This window comes from Drosophila busckii, chromosome 3R (genome assembly GCF_011750605.1).
Source record: "Drosophila busckii strain San Diego stock center, stock number 13000-0081.31 chromosome 3R, ASM1175060v1, whole genome shotgun sequence".
Taxonomy (NCBI): Eukaryota; Metazoa; Arthropoda; class Insecta; order Diptera; family Drosophilidae; genus Drosophila; species Drosophila busckii.
In genome coordinates, this window is record NC_046607.1 from 21,693,008 (window position 1) to 21,711,516 (window position 18,509).

Consider the following 18,509-nt stretch of genomic DNA (forward strand, 5'->3'; position numbering starts at 1 on the left):
CCTCTTCAGCCATTTTCATGCCTTAAATCGGCTTATGGCACTCGCTGCTGCTGCTTTGCTTTGACTTCCAGCCCCGGAAGGGTTGCATTCTGTATAAACTTTGCCTTGCAAGAAGTTTAACTAAGCAGCAGCAAAACGCATTCAAGAAAATCGATAAGTGCGCAACTTCTTTCCCCATTGTTGTCGTCGTCCATGGCAATAACATTTAAAACCCCCAACCCACACCCTAGTGCTTATAAATTGACTTATGTTGGTATGCATTGGACACTCGAAGATTTAATTCTATAAAGCTGCTATATCTAATCGCTGAGCATGCAAAGTTAGAACAATAAATGCAGCCCCCCACACCCAAGTGCTGTCTTCTTCTTACTCTCTCAGCAGTCTGCGTTGCAAGTTTAGTTGGCAACGTCAATGGCGACAATTTGTCTAGTCTCTCCGCCTATTATTTTATTGTTGTTGTCGTTTTGCTTGGTCTGTGTGTGAAAAGCTATTTATTCAGCTTTATCAGCAAATTGTGAATTTTCCTTTTGTCTGCTGCTGCTGCTGCATTAAATTGGCATTTGTCATATCGCTGATTTACTAACCTGACACTAGGCATTATCGCCATGTTCAGCTTTGGGGGTGGCAGTCGTCGTGTCTGCCTTAACATTAAATTTATTGAGGTAGTTACAACAAAAATGTAAATATAGTCAAACATGCATTAAAAATTATGGCCCAGGGAGCAGCTGCAAAAATTCAGTGCGCTGCAACCCTTGGGGGGTTTAACAGTGAATACCGTTAGGCGTAATGAAAGTGTATAAAAGCATTACGAATGCATTATTCAATTACTTGGCAAAACAAAACGGTAAAAGGCATAAAAAGTGGCAACTCTATTTACGATAAGTCGATTTTTTACATTTTGTTTGCAAATATTTGGCATAGGCCACAGTGTAAATAAATTTTGTTGCTGCATGCCACTCCCCTTGCGCCCCTGCATACAGTTCACTGCATTTTCACGCTCCTGCAATTTTCCATAGGCGCCCCCCAAACGAGTTAACGACGCCATTTTGCTGTCGATTGTTATTTTTGGCGAGGGATGGGGGGCGCATGCAGTTGTCATAAATTTTTCACATGTTTAAATTACAAAGCAGCAGCCAGGCCAGGCCAGGGCTGGGTTAGGGATGTCGCTTGACTTGTCTATCGAGTTCGCAAGTAGCCTTTGTTTTTGTCAGTTGTCAAATGATTTGGCATTTTTTGTTAATACATTGCATTGACTTTGCTCAGTTGAGAAAAATTTGCCGTGCGTCAAGCATTTCGGAATTTTTTTTTTGAAAATAAATAAAAAACATTCAAAAATTTATATATATTAAGCGTGTGGTGTGTGCTGCAGCCGTAAAAGAAATTCCAAATTGTGAACGCGACAAATTTACTTGCTATTCAATTCTCGATATACTAAACTTGTTTCTATATTGATATGTTTGCCAATCTAACGCAACGCGGCGCTACTGTGGGCGTTGCTGCAGCTGCCGCTGCGCGCAAAGCGGCAATAGCCGCAGCCGCTGCTGTTTCAGCTACAGCCAAAAGCTGCGAAAATAAGCCCCAAGCAGCAGCAGCAAACAGTGAGTAACAGCAGCAGCAACAACAACTAGGGCAAACTTGCTGAACTGAACTGAAATTATTTCAATGTCACGTTAGAACACCAAAAAAAAAAACTAATACATATGTATGTAGTGTAGAGAGAGAGCGCGCGCTAAAGCAACAAACATAAAAAGCAGCGTTAAAATATTTTTGCAATGTGCGCATAAAAACGTTTTATGAGTAAACCGAACGCCAACGTCACTGCCCCGCTGCCGACGCCAGCTCCGCTGCTGCCGCCCACAGCGCTCTCTCTAGGCACGCACGCAGCAGCAGCAGCGACGACGCTATCACTCTCACGCGCTTACGCTCTCACTCTCTTTGACTCGCAGTAGCTGTGTGATCGTTGATTATATTTTTTGCACAATGTTACGCAAGCAACGCGATTATTTTTGCTTGCTCATTTGTTTGCAGCTTTAATGTTTGCTATACACACAAAGACATTGCTGATAATAGATATGTATGTGTGCTTTTATATTTAAATACATGCATAGCAGCAGCAGCACTTAGCAACTGTTCGTAGCATTTGCAGCTGCAGCGACGCTGACGTCTGATGTAAATGACGCTGTTAATGCTGTAATGCTAACAGATGCTGTTACTGCTGTAATTTAACATGGCTATGCTATGTAAATTAGCAGCACTAAGCGCACCCACACAACTAACTGCTCACAGTAGCTGACAATTATTTGTGTACACGTCACAAATTATGCGAAACGCGCCTCTTTTTTTAGTTTTTGCTATTGTTTACATTTTGCGCTTACGCTCACGCTCCCGCGCTCTCTCAACTTAGTGCGTATACGCAATGAGCTACGCTGCTGATCTCTCAGCAATAACAAATAGCTAAAAGTGCGTGAGTAACGCACTTTGTTTGAAGTCAATGAACTTTTTGGCACTCTCGCACTTTTTGTGCGTTGCGAATTTTGATGCGACCCATATACGAATTCCCATTTAGTTCATTCAACTCGGCGCGACGCGTGCCTCAATAGCTATAAATTTGATTTATGACACATTTATTTCATTTTTATTTGCAACCTTTGACTCTTGCAGAAATGGCGGAAGGCAATGGCGAACTATTAGATGACATTAACCAGAAAGCCGATGACCGCGGTGATGGCGAACGTACAGAGGATTATCCCAAGCTGCTGGAGTACGGCCTGGACAAAAAGGTAAGTGAACCAAACTCTAATTTATAGCATTTTAATTAATTTGTTGCTCTTCTTGTAGGTCGCTGGCAAGTTGGATGAGATCTACAAAACGGGCAAACTCGCTCACGCCGAGCTGGACGAGCGCGCACTGGATGCGCTCAAGGAGTTTCCCGTCGATGGTGCCTTGAATGTGCTTAGTCAGTTCCTTGAATCAAATCTGGAGCATGTGTCAAATAAGTCTGCATATTTATGTGGCGTGATGAAGACCTATCGTCAAAAGAGTCGCGCCAGTCAGCAAGGAGTGCCCGCGACTGCCAACACCATACAGGTGAAGGGCCCCGATGAGGATAAGATCAAAAAGATATTGGAGCGCACCGGCTACACACTGGACGTGACCACAGGTAAGCGCCACAAGCTTATGCACAAATAATTTATATTTAATTATTGAATTTCGTTGTTTGCAGGACAACGCAAATATGGTGGTCCACCTCCAAATTGGGAGGGCAATGTGCCTGGCAATGGCTGCGAAGTGTTTTGCGGCAAAATACCCAAGGACATGTTCGAGGATGAGCTCATACCACTGTTCGAGAACTGTGGCACCATTTGGGATTTACGGCTGATGATGGACCCAATGACTGGCACAAATCGGGGCTACGCATTTGTCACATTCACAAATCGCGAGGCAGCTGTAAATGCTGTGCGACAGGTATTTATGCCCAGCCTCAGTTATAAACCACCTAGCCAACCAACCCGCCCCACCTACCAACTTTAGACCCACTCTCTTGTCTCCTAACTTTTCCCATTTGACTCAAATCTAAACACAGCAAAGACACAAACCGTCCGTCCATAAAAAAGAAAAAAAAATGAAGAACGCTTTATGTTTTTAATGTTTTGTTAACTTGTACGTTATGCATATCTATATATAGCCATCTATTTATCTCAATCTTATACTATATACTAAAGATATGTGTATTGAATTTTGTACGAGTAAAGTCTTGGTCCAACACTCACAGCACACCGCAGCGCTTGCGTTCGAAATCGAAAAATTCGAAAGTTCGAAATTCAACATCAGCGACGAGAGCCGACAACAAACAAAATCAAAAGAAATTCAACTATTCGGCGCTTAAAGCAAACTAAATAGCAATAAAAGAAAAGAGTCTTAGTTTATTCTTTGTTCCTTTGCCTATATGTAGTGTATATCTATCTATATATCTTACTTTGCTCTATTCTGCTATAAATGTATGTAAACTGTTATGCGTGCATGGCTTTACTTTTGTAGTCCCTCTTTTTTTTATAAGTCACCTGTATAAAAGTGAGCAAACAAATGTTGTCTATTTGAAAAGAGTTCTCTCTCCACAACTGTTTGAACTGCAAACTCTATCAATACCAAAATATCCTACCTCTATTTTTATACATTTTTCATTTCGTTAAATATTATTAAGCAGCTTTAGCTATAAATTTAAGTAAATCTCATACATATTGTCTGGTTTTATCAAAAGCAAAAAGACTCGAGCATGTCCTAAGCTACTAACTAAGCTAAAAGCTCCGTTTATAATACTAAACTAAGACTAACCACTATATTTCCAACTTTCAATTGCGGCGCAGCCACTACAACAATTTCAAAATTGGTAATTTATAAATTATTATAAATTTCTTTTATTTAAATTTATTATACCCCCTTAATTTTAGTTTATTTCAAATTGAATTTATTTTATTTATATTATTATTTATTATGATTAACACGAATTGGTATTAAACTCATTTTACCTTCCCATTCCCCCCAACAATCTAGCTCGATAATCACGAAATAAAACCCGGCAAGTGTCTGAAAATAAATATAAGCGTACCGAATCTGCGCCTTTTTGTGGGCAATATACCCAAGTCAAAGGGCAAAGATGAGATATTAGAGGAATTTGGTAAACTTACAGGTAAATTAAGCACAAAATTCCATATTTCAAATTATCAACAGACGCTATAGACGGTATGAAATCGTTGCGTCGAAACAATCGGCTTTAAATTGTAAACAAAAATCCAATTGGCTAACCAACATAATTGGCTAATTGCAAGTTATAGGCAACTTAGTTTATTTATTTAAGCATTTTATAACTTTTTATTTATTATGCTATTATTTACATCCCATGTCTCCCCCGCCCCCCACTCAGTTCGCTCATTCACAACCCAACGAGACTCTTTTCAAATGTTATCATAATCATATAATACCAATCACAATGCACAACAGTCACTCCCATGAAAATAGAACGATAAACAAAAAAAAAAACCAATACAAAAACCATTTCTTTAATCGATTGTTTAAATAATCTCCAGTCATTAACTTTGCGTCTAAGATCTAATAAAAAAATATATATAATATACTCAAAATTATGGCAAAATTCCAATGCATACTCTTATAATATATACCAGAGGCATAATGCCCAGCGATTTATACTTTTTATTTCTAAAACTTACAGCTAGCAGGTCAACTCTGTATATTTCAATTTGTAATTAAAACGAAACTTCCAAGTTATCTTGCTAGCTCTTTTGCATAAGCATAATTTTTATTAATCTTTTTTTTCGGTAGTACTCTATATACACTCGAATATTAGTTTTTTTTTTAATAGCTAAATTTATTTTTGTTTGGCACGCAATCAAAGTCAAAGAACAAACTTTATGAAATTTATATAGCCTAAGTCTTTAGTACCAAATACGCATACCAATACACTCACACACACACACACACATTCAATCAACACCCACTGCCTCCCCCCGCAATAATTCTAACCATAATTTTCACCCAGTTACACCAAAAAGTTATTCCCCCCAAAACAAAACAAATTATTTCATAGCATCAAAATTTCTTTTTGTTTTTTTGTTTTTGTGTGAACTTTAAACAATTGCAGCTAAATGATTTTGAAATTCGGAAAGGCAAAAAGATTGGTGTTACGATATCATTTAACAATCACCGGCTATTTGTCGGCAATATACCTAAGAATAGAGATCGTGACGAATTAATTGAGGAATTTTCTAAACATGCACGTAAGTGATCCAAAAGCAAAAACAAAAAAAACAAAACGAGTTAAAAACCAAATCCTGACCCACTGAAAAACAAACAACAACAAACCAATGCAACTTTCAAAATCATAAACCTCAGTACCCCCCGCCCAACGTACCCCTTTACCCTAGCACATACACAACAGTGATTGGCTTTTCGATTGGTAAGAAAATGTAAAAAGTATTGAAATTTTTTTAGGGGCGATACTTGCATTCAATGCAAAACTGTAAGCAACAAATGTAAAGATTTAATTGGATTTTTGTTTTGCAATTTTCGCTTTTAAAAATGCTTTCAAATGCAATTAACTAAATTATATATGAGAATTATTAAAAACACAACATAAGACAAGCAAAAGTTTTGAGCATAAGCAAAACTTTTGCTTACTTATTAACCCACTTAACTCTCCTCTCTCTCTCTATCTAATCTACTCTCTATCTCTCGTTTTATAACTAACAAATACAAGAAAATTTAATTGTAACACTTTTGATTTTAATAATGAATTTGCCAACATTATAAACAACTATGTGCCCAATTTGTTGACATTGAAAACCGTTAGCTAAACAGTTTCCCAAAAAAGAAACATTTTTTGAATATTTTTGAAAAACGCGTCAGCTATATACATTAAAAAATACACACCCAAGTGCTCGAACAAATGTGAAATTTGTTTAGCGTTTTTAATTTTGCAATTAGATGCTCAATTTTGTTCTGGCCCATTTTTGTTACATATAAACAAACTATGGTAATGACTGGAGAAACCAAAGAACTTAACCCGCTCCATACAGAAATAATTGAATCGAAATTAAATATACTACTATATAACTCTCTCTCTCTCTCTTTCTGACCCTGATGCCTCGCAATTCGCAAACGTTGATATATGCAAAATTGATTTACGAACACGCCATTTAAAATTTATACAAATATACCGTTAAATCGTTCTATAATTTTGCGCTCTAACTATGCCTAAACCAAAAAAAAAAAACAAGCATTTATATTTGTCTGTACATCTATCTCAATGTATATTATACTACTGTTCTTTTTTTTACAATTTTTATTTCTGTCTACAACACAACAAAAAGAAATGTGTGTGTGTCTCATTTACATTAAAGGAGTTTTCCAAAATCTGGTTTTAAGTTTTCAAATTCTTGTACAATAAAAAGCAAATACTCTATATATGCCATTGTTAAATTAGGTCAACTGTATGCCTAATTTCATTTTCTAAATGTGTGTCTATCTCTTAATTACTTGATGTCTCTCTCTCTATATCTTTGTATATCTTTTATAATATATACACATATACATATAAACTATAACTCTGTGTCTCTCTATCTATCTCTCTCTATCTACCACGTTTGGCTTAGCGCATAAATTTATTCAAAAATATGTGAAAAAAAAATAACAGCAGGAAAATTTGTTGGCATTGGTTTTCAAAATCATCTCAAACTCTCATAATATACAGAAGCGCTTACATTATTTTTACATAATAATGTTAACAAACAGTTGCTTGTTATGTTAAAATTTTGTGCAATTCTGTTGGCAATTTGTGCGGCTTTTCTTAGCACACACACACACTCACACTGACACACACACACATACACACACTTACTCTTTACGTTGTATTACTCTTTATATACATATAATTATATAATATGTGTATATATAACTTTTAATGGGTGTGTGTGTGATTTATTTATCATATAAATTTAGTAAAATTGCATTTGACTAACTGCCTTTAACCAAACTATATAATATATAGCCATAAGCTTAATTATATTCATTTAATTATTGTTAATCGCATTGTTATTGTTCAGCTGGCCTCTACGAGGTAATCATATATAGCTCGCCAGATGATAAAAAAAAGAATCGCGGCTTTTGCTTTCTCGAATACGATTCACATAAGGCAGCATCTTTGGCCAAACGGAGACTTGGCACTGGTAGAATTAAGGTAAGTTATAGATAAGATATAAAAGAATATATAATATTTGAATCTTATGCAGGTTTGGGGATGTGATATAATAGTCGACTGGGCTGATCCACAGGAGGAGCCAGATGAACAAACAATGTCCAAGGTTAAAGTTCTGTACGTGCGAAATCTAACGCAAGACGTTACAGAAGATAAACTAAAGGTAAGAGAGCAACGAAAAGTGAAAAGCAATTGACGCTTCTGAAATTCTGTTTTAAAATCTTGACGCTAGTTGCTTTTGAGGGATTAATTTCAGTTTATTTTTTAATGTATATGCAAACTAAAACTAAGAAAGAAACAAAAACGGGAAATATCCATCAAATCCATCAACATTTTAAGCTGTAAATCAGTCGGGAATTGAAATACTGTTCGAAAATATTAATGAATTCAATTAGGAATCGAAATTCTGTTCCAAAATCGACGCTGTATTCCTTTGAGGATTCATTTCAACAATAGAGCTAGAATATTTAATATTTATTATTATTAAGAAACAACAAAAAAGGGAAAATATAGTTAGATACATCGATTGAATTCATTCAATAATTAACATTCTGTTTCAAAATACTAAAGAATTTAATTACGAATTGAAATTCTGTTCCAAAATACTAAAGAATTCAATTAAGAATCGAAATTCTGTTCCAAAATCGACGTTTCTCTTTTCATTTCAACAAAGAGCTAGAATATGTAATATTATTTATGCAATTCTCCAACTTATCTAATACGTTTTCGATTCCAGGAACAATTCGAGCAATATGGTAAAGTGGAACGTGTCAAGAAGATTAAAGACTATGCCTTTATACACTTTGAGGATCGTGATAGCGCCGTGGAAGCTATGCGTGGCCTTAATGGCAAGGAGGTGGGCGCTTCGAATATTGAGGTTCGTATTGGAGACAAAAATTAATCGTAAATTGCAAATCTTTAATATAGAAAACCAATTGGCAGGTCTCACTAGCCAAGCCGCCATCAGATAAGAAGAAAAAGGAGGAAATTCTGCGAGCACGCGAACGTCGCATGATGCAAATGATGCAAGCGCGTCCTGGCATCGTTGGGTAAGCTATTTAAACTAACTAACTAAACTAATAACACAAATACACACACACACACACACATAAAGCAACAGCAATTTGAATGGCGCAAAATTCCAAAGAAATTAAATTTATATCATTGGCTCTGAATTCGTTACGTTTTGCTTTTCAAGTCGCCACTTTGATTAACTTGAATTAATTTTTATTAAACCCAATATATTTATTTTTTTTCTCTTTTTTTACGCTGACCCGTTGGTGATACTTGCTACCACTGCTTACACACACAAACAAACAAACGTTTTCCGTTTATCAATTTATCAATACATAACAAAAATTTGGTTTTGTGACTAAGCTTTGAAACATTGTCTCCATACAGAAATCTGTCGCCGACACATCCCAGTATGATGTCCATAACGCCCATGCGTCTGCCCGGCGGAGCGCGCATGCCAATGCGCACCACAATGCCACGCGAATACGGTAAGTGCGGCCACAGTGCCACGAAATAAAGTGAGATACGATATACGATACGATATTGAAGTGACAAGTGTTGAAATCTAAACTAAAATCTCAGGCATTTTTAGTTAAAACTAAAACGAGCGTATATAGGTCTCTCTTATATGTTTAGCTTAGACGTAACAACTAACAAGAACAACAGTTATTAACTGTTACTTAGCCTGCTGTCTTATCAAATTTAAGTATCATTTTAGCTGGTTCGTTATTTAAGGTTTAGTACAAACAAAAAGCGCGCTTTAACTTTTTTAACTTGTACGCTCGTCTACCCTAATCACACACACATATACACACAAACAAACACACACATATGCCTTAGCACTTAACAGTCGAGTACAAATCGTATCCAGCTAGACTTAAAGCTAACCTAACAAAGCAAAACTATTGGCAATTGAATTTGCGCCTAGTATAAACCACTTAACATAATCTCTCTCTTCACTCTCTATCACTTTCGATTTATGTTTGCTAGTTACTATATATAGTCTATAACTTGCATTTCAATTCATTGCATGTTTGTTTACTTTTCATTTTTGAACTCTTTTCTATCTAAACGTTGTTCATAGCTGTGTTTTTATCATATTAAAAATTAAACGTTGCAATTGTGTTCTCTGTGTAGCGAATGTTAAGCACCCTGTATACTGTTTGATGTTTTATCACCGGTAAGTAATCCAAAGTGTATTTTAATAAGTGTGCAGTCGCCCCCATTAACGCCCCCCCACCCAACCCAACAACAATTCGAGCTACAATTGGTACACACACACACACACATACACTGACGCGCCTGCATAACGTTTTTAATCCTTTCCTATGCCTCAATTCCTTAGAGTATGATTATGATTATTTTGGCTACTCGGATTTTCGTCCCGGCGGCTTTGGCGCTGAATCATTTTATGACGATGTGTATCGTGCCTACGATGGCGATTATAGTTACTATGATTATCCCAATGCTGCAGCTGGTGGCCCGCCTGGCAGTCCAGCCGCTGCTGCTGCTGCTGCCGCTGCAGCTGTGGCCATGTCCGCTGGCAATGGCAGCGCTGCAGCTGCGCAGCGCTCATCAAGAAATCCACAGAACGGCTCAATCAGTTCCCCAGTTGTTATGGTGCGTTGTCCCCTCACCCCACCCAATCAAATTGAAAACACACACAGAATTATACAGAACACACTTTTGTAACTTTGATTTGTATTTTTGTTGTAATTTGCTTAGTTTAACGTTTATGCTTACGCTTATTAATTTAATGCTTATTTATGTTTCGTTTATCAAAAAAATATCAAAATTTGCACGTTGCCGCGCCCACAAATTGAACAACAACCACAACAATTAACAGCACTGTGTATCGTCCTCAACACACACACACACATACACACACACAGCTCATCACACACACACACATACGCACTGCCGCGCGCCCAAAAGGAAACGCTTTTATTACTTATTGCTACGCTTTGCTTTTTTTATTTAGCAGGTAAAAACTAATGAAGTGGCTCGCTTTATTTTTAACGCTTTTTTTTAATTTTATAACATCAGGTGCTTTGTTTACTGTTACTACGCTACGCTTTTAGTTTATAAGTTGCTTTTATTTATAGTCTACTTTTAAGCTGCGCTTTTATATGTTTATCAGAGTCGCGCTCTCTCAATGAAAGTTCTAGTTCTTAGTTAAAGAAAAAAAAAAACGATTTTTGTTACGCGCTTAATTTATTATCTCTATATACAGACAGCATACATACAGCCCAAACTTGTTTGTATTAGCAGTTTAAATTGCTTAATACACACACTTTATATATGATTTACAACTGAACATTTGCATATATCTTTTAATATATACATACCATGCATACGCCTATATATTTAAGCGTATGCACATATATACAGTTTATATATATAAAACACCAAAAATCTAACGCGTTTATTTCGATTTTTCTTTTCTTTCTTTTCTTTTTATACATATGTTTATTATATATATATATACTATTGATATATACACATATATGTGTCAATACAAACAAATTCATTTGTTTTTCGGTACAAAAATATTTTGAAAATTTTTTAAATTCTCTAAATTATATATATGTTCGTCAAAAAATCAAAATTATTACCCATGCCACCCAAAATTTACCACCAATACCAAACCAAAACCACATACAATAATATCGATAACTTCGATTCAAAAAAAACAATAAATCGTTTGCAACCCGTTGATTGAATATTCTGCCCAACTGTCTATCGAAATTCGAAATTCTCAACATGCTCTGTCTCTCTCTCTCTCTCACTCTCTCTCTGTTTGACTACAAAATTCCAAATCCAAAATGTATATGAATTCGGTTATTTTTTTATTTAAACTTTCAAAAATATCAAAAACAAAAAACAAAACTCTTGGCGATCCATATATATATATATTTATATATCTAATATATATTTATATATACACAAATTTCTAAATGTATAAAATTGTAAAAAAAAACCAACAAATTCGATATCAAAAAAAAAAACCAAAAAACAAATTTAAACAAACGCTCGAATGAATAAAACACTGGATGATAAATGGATGGCGCTCGATGGAATCTCGATCTGGAAAACATTGTATAAAACGCACGAACACACACACACACATACACAACACACACACACACACTCATACACAAATTGCATGCATGCCACTCTCTCGATATGATGAATTGATGATGATGCTACGATGATGATGATAATGTGAATATGATGATCATGATGATGATGAGTAGGGGGCTGGTCGTGGGCATGGAATCACAGTGCCGCGTGGCCGAGCCGTTGGCCAACGTGGCAGCATCAGTCGTCTGGGGGCCCAACCAGCGCCACAGGTGGCGGGACAGGCGGCGGCGGCGGCGGCGGGACAGGCATCGGCGGTAGTTCAGCGGGGGGCGGCCGCTTCAGTGCTCGGCAGCAACCGGGGGTCGTGGGGTGGCAGCAATGCGTCCCAGCGCACCTGGCACCCAGCACGTCAAGCCGCTACAAAATTTACCAGGTGAGCTCAATCAACAAACAACAAAAAATAAAAAAAACAAACCACAATCCAAACAAAATCCAAAAAAAAACAAAGCAACGCTCAAAATGCAAAAACAACTGCAACAGCAGCAACCAAACCAACCAAACAAACAACAACAACTGCAACAAACAACAACAACCAAAAAATAAGCAAACGATAAAAAAATCCCTGCAAAGTTCGACACTTCATAATAAAACAAAAAAACAATTCATAAATTAATAAGTAACCGAATGTAAAATGAAAAACGCTCACACACACATACAAACACACGCATACACACACACACACACACACATGCATAAACATTTCATTTAAAAGCAACAATTTTAAGGTATTTACCTCTCTCTCTCTGTCTCGCTTCAATGTCGTGTTTTGTGTGTTTTTAAACCCAATTTTATTTAGCTTAAAATTTTTATTCAATTTTTGCATCTGTGTTTAAATGTTGTAAAGGTTTTTCTGTCTAGGCCTACGCTCATACAATTTTTATATATTTTGTGCTGCTAGCTGCTTTTTATGTTTCCAACAATTGATTTCATTTTGATTTCATTACCAACGCTCAAATGTATGCTACAGTTTTATTGATGTTTGCATGAACTTTCAGTTCTCTTCATTATTCTAAGAGCAGCAAGCAGCGAGTACAACAAGCACAAACACACACACACACACATACACATACACACACACACATATATACATAATATATATATATATATATGGAAAGCCACTTGAATTAATTCCAAGCTCAAACAACAATATTTTAATACTGTGTAAACGTTTATGAATCGATTAGTATATTTTTTGTTTAATTAATGCCTTACCTTATGCCCATCCTCACACACACACACACACATACACATGCTCTTGTTACTAACTTAGTTGTTATCACGAAAAAGTCAACGGAGAGTTGAGCAGCTCACATATCAAAGACTATAGCCATTAGTAGTAACTTTGATATGCCGGCCCCCCCTATATAATATATAGCTATAGTTTTTTGACGTGCGTGTATATAATTTATGTTGTTTAAAATTTTCTATTTAGGTTTAAAATAAATTTTAAATATGCATTTGTTTTTTCTAACGTCATATATATACGCTATAGTATGTATGTCATAAAGATATATTCATTGTATATATATATAAAAACACACGGTGTGTGTCAATTTACCAGATACTAATCGATTCGTGTATATTGTTTACTATATACAAGTAACACAAATAAAATATTAAATATGGCTGACTGTATGTAAATATATTTTATATATAAAACTAGCGCACGCTTTTGCTTTATTAATAAACTAAAGCAACAGCGTGTAAACTTTCATTTTAGCTACACACACACATGCATAACACACACACACATACACACAACGTTTTGTATTTGTGCAAGTTTGTTTTTTGTTAGCTTTTTACTTAATTAGCTAGAACGCCTTGGCTTACGAATTATAAAAAAAAAACAAAAACCAAAACCAAAATCTGTTTCTAGCTGGATCTGCACTCAAGACTTACATGGAGGGCAACTAAGCGTAGCGCCTCAAGCACCAGCTCCATACGCAGCGACAAGAGTCGCTCGTCGAGCAAGAAACTGAAACTGAAGCGTCAGAGCTCAAGTCACAAAATTAAAACACAAAAGTCCAAGAAGCATTCACGCAAGTCCAAGTCCAAATCACGTGCCGATAAGAAATCAAAGAAAAGCAAAGATAACTAGAAGGCGAGCGTAATGCAAAATTCCAAAATATACACACACATACACACACACATACACACACACATACACACAAGACGATGATGGATCAGTTCAATACAATTTTTTTCACTTTGCGCAAATTTTCAATTAACTAACTAATGGGAATAAGCACAGCGCTCCACATATGACTGCTCGGACATATTCCTAACCCAAATCTATCCCCCAAATACACACACATAATACACTTACACATGCAAGCTCATTTTGTTTACACATTGTTTCATATTGTTTAGCTAACGATAATATCATGTACAATGTTTTAAACACACACACACACACATACACGTGTCCAGTGTCCCCCCCACCAGAAGTTTATGTCCCCTCAATTAACACTACACTGAATTTTTCTTCTGATATTCGTTCAGTAATTGTACGCAGAGAAGCTCATTAAAAACAAAATAATGAATGAATAAAAAATGCATAAAAAAAATTAAATTTGTGTGCCTTTGAACTTTCAACAAACGTGTGTGAAACAAATTATAATATAATAAATTTTGATTATATCCCCACAGTCATTAAAACCATAGCCCAGCTGCAAAAAAAAATAAAAATAAATCTTATGGTAATAACAAACTTTTTAACTCTGTTCTTTTATCTCTTTTTAAATGCGTTACACACACACACGCACACTATCAAACGCACGTTGAACTGCAGTAGTCGGTAAACGTAAGTTCGATGGAGGTCACCAAAATCCGGCAGATGTTAAGCGACGTTACCAGAGCGGTTTAATAGGAAATGGCGGCAGTTGGGGCAGTTTACCGTTACCACAGCAACCTTTAGGCGCAAATGGTGAACAGTGGTACATGGATACGTTTTCGGCATGGAGTTAAAAATAAAACACACACACACAAACACACACTACAATAAAAACAAGCAGCAGCAACAACAACAACAGCAGCAGCAGCAGCAGCAGCAGCAGCAGCAATTTGGAATTTAGCAGCAGCAACAACACGCAGCAAATTTATATATATATATATATAGCCTTTCAAACACGTCTAAAAGCAATACATCCTATTTAAGATTGTAATTAATGAAAAGAAATTTTGTTTTGAAATTCTGATTTTTACCGCTTTGCATTACACTATTCAAATATATAGCGTTATATTAAATATTCATACATGTATCACATCTACAGACTTGCCGCAGCATTTTAGCCACATTCAGTTTTCAAAAACAATATATATATATATATCTAATATATAAACTAGCGTATTTTGTGCCCCTTACCCCAAAATTTTAATATGGCGGCGTAGCAAAAGTTAAACAACAATTTTTAAAACTTGACATGCGTTTTTTAAACAATAATTGAGTGCATAATTAAATAGCAAAACTGCATTATAATAAATATAGGCATTAACTCTATAGCGCATATTGATTTTAAAAAACAAAAATTGTAAGCGTACGTTTTTTATACAAAATTTCAAAACTAAAATCGAAAAAAAAAAAAAAATATACGAAGCTTCAACAACAAATCAAACTGAAAATGTAAGGACTTGATTATGTTTACTGCAATTGTAATCGCAAGTGCAAGTTAAATCGTTGCAAAATTGTAAATTGTAAGAATTCAAATTCAAAAAGCAAAGCTTAATGAAGTAACAACAATTGACTGACAAACAAAAGAATAACAACAAATAATTATACAAAATATGTTTTGGACGTAGCTACATTATTATATAATGTCTAGCGGCAAGACTTTCTGATTAAATCTGTTTAAATTGCGTAATACTTTTAGACATTGAAATATAATAATTAAAAACTTATATTTAGGTACAATGAAAATCAATTAATGGCAACTCCACACACACACATAACAAACAACAAAAATTATTGCATAGGGCTAAGAATTTTTGCACAAAAAAAACAAAAAGCAACGAATTAGTAAGAACGGTAAATAATAAAATTACATATGCATCACAAAATAAATAATTAAATAAGTAATATACATTTTTGCAATTGATAACGAACAACAACATATAGGGAAAGTAAAAAATAAATCAAATATTTAACTATTTACAAAACTCAATTAAACAAAAGTGTCTAGCTGCAGTCCAACCAACAATTAACATTTCGAAAATTATGCATTAACTAACTATAAACAACTAGTTTCTTTTTATATTTCCTACCATAAGCAATAACTTAAAGATTGTTAGATTCAAAGCTAAATTCTACTTGCTCTTTGTACGCACCTCCCCCCTTACCCACTCTATATACACACATACATATATAGCAAAGCCAATACACATATGTATAAGTCTAGCCTTACTGTAACTCCATGCCTATTTAACTAACACCAACACACACACACACACACGTGTCGAAAAAAATAAGAACAAAATTTACTCAATTTAAGTTATGTCATTTTATTGTGTTTTTTTTCTTTTGCTAGATCTCAAGTAAAGCAAAAACAACATTTAAACAATTTTACTAAATTGTTAACTACACACAAAACTTCCAATTTTTGAATTACTGTTGGCAGTAGCGCTCAACGCTCAATCGTGTGTGTTTTTTATTAAGCGTATCCTCTAATTATTGTTCAGCATGCGCCTAAAATACATTTTTTTAAATTCAAATACAGTTATATATAAAATTATACACACACACACACACCAAGCAGTTGCCTGAGCAAAAAAGAATTTTTTGCCTAACACCAGCAGAAAACTTTAACTTACATAACATTAAACATATAGAAACATATGCATATTAGCAACAAATAATAAGCAAAACTTTACTACAAATTCTAAATGACCATAGTTAAGCTTAAATTTAGTACACACACACACACACATGTATACATTTTTATAATGAAAAATCAACGCAAAGTGTGCGCCATTTTCTAACTAAAACTTAATTTTTCTTCCCAGTTTCAACTCTCTTATAAACTAAGCACTTTCCATTTTTTTTTGTTTTACACACACACACAATGTTACTTTTGAAAATTTATACCGCATAATTTTTTTTTTGTTTTGTTTAAAAAGCTCTTTAGTTTATTTTTGGTGACTTGAACTTGATTTCATGCAGATTGATTAACAAATTGCAAATATACATATGTATACATAAATGCTTAATTTTAAAGAGAACGTTTTGTTTAATTTTTTGATAACTGTACTGATTTATATATTGTTTTAAATTTGTAATTTTTATTGTGTAAGCTTTAATTGTTAATGTGTTTTATTAATTGTAAACTATCCACACAAATAATTGGCGAAAGTGTTAAGCAAACTGTTAATGTTTTGTATTCGTATTCGAAAGGAAAATTGTCTAACCTCCCCCCACCCCCCAACCCTTTTAGGAGCCATAAAACTTATACAAAATTTATAGAAACTTTATGCCCTGATATTTTTGTGTTAAATATGTATTGTAATTTGTAATCTTTGTTTAATTTGTTCGGGAAAGCAAAAACGTTTGGCAAAATTAGTTATTAATTTGAATATTTAGTTTTGTTTTGTGCCCTTAAGTTTTCAATATTAATGTTATATATATAAATATTATTTTTAGCAAATTATTCATACGCCTATACTTAAATGTCCTTAATGTTTATAATAATTTTCGCTAAGTCCTTTAATTGGTTTTAATTTGACCGTTCTTTGATTTTTGTGTATTGTGTCGTCAAAAGCGCAGGCAAACTTTAACCCAGTTCAATATATTATAATTTATAAACTATTTACTACTACTCCAAGCAACAACAACAACAAAAATAATAACAAAATAAATAGCTGTATACGTGTGTAAATTACAAATTCAACAAAATAAATCACAAAACATTTATAACTGGCCAACAATAACAAAAACAACAACAGTTTGTAAAACGGCGCGTGGAAACTGAGCAGAAAAAATATACGAAAAGAAATTCAAAAGAAAAGTTAAAAACAAAAAAAAAATGTAAACAAATTAAACAACTTTACATGAATTGTGATGATGCAAAGGCAAGATTTAATCATAATTACTAAATCTATATACATACATACATATATATGAAATATATATCTTTCTCTATAATATACAAATATATATATATATATAGTGTATATGTAGACATAGGCATAGGCGTGTATAATCTAACTTTACTTTTAAACAGACTGCGTACGTATTAAAAATTTTTAAAATTAATTCGTGTAAAATGTTTTAAGTTTTTGAAAAATTGGCAAATAAAGAAAACAAAAAATTTAATAAATCAAGTAACCATGCATTGCAAATTGAAATATACTAAAATTCAATATTTCTTCCAAATTTCTATAAACTTTTCAGCTTTAACTCTTTTTGGTAACAAAGTATATTTCAAACAAAATTGGCTAGAGCGCAGCTGTTTATAAAGCTAGAGAGGCCATAGGGCAAGACTGAGTTCAGAATAAAGTTGCTATTCAGTGCGGTTGGGTTTATAACAATAACAATAACAATAGTCAGTTTCCAGTGTCAGTTGTGTCAGTTACATTTTCAAACAGGACAATA

At 34.4% G+C, this 18,509-nt stretch overlaps 1 protein-coding gene across 1 annotated transcript; it reads left to right on the forward strand.

Annotated features, from left to right (window-relative positions):
* The first annotated feature begins 1,426 nt into the window (after nucleotides 1-1,426).
* On the forward strand, nucleotides 1,427-13,938 carry LOC108603068 (heterogeneous nuclear ribonucleoprotein Q). Its single transcript, XM_017991522.2, is given in 14 exon segments — nucleotides 1,427-1,598; nucleotides 2,662-2,780; nucleotides 2,839-3,160; nucleotides 3,224-3,465; nucleotides 4,552-4,687; nucleotides 7,617-7,750; nucleotides 7,803-7,931; nucleotides 8,505-8,645; nucleotides 8,711-8,817; nucleotides 9,170-9,270; nucleotides 10,128-10,402; nucleotides 12,040-12,206; nucleotides 12,208-12,299; nucleotides 13,803-13,938. Coding segments are annotated over 14 exon segments (2,148 nt in total). The 5' UTR covers nucleotides 1,427-1,453; the 3' UTR covers nucleotides 13,841-13,938.
* The last annotated feature ends 4,571 nt before the right edge of the window (nucleotides 13,939-18,509 follow it).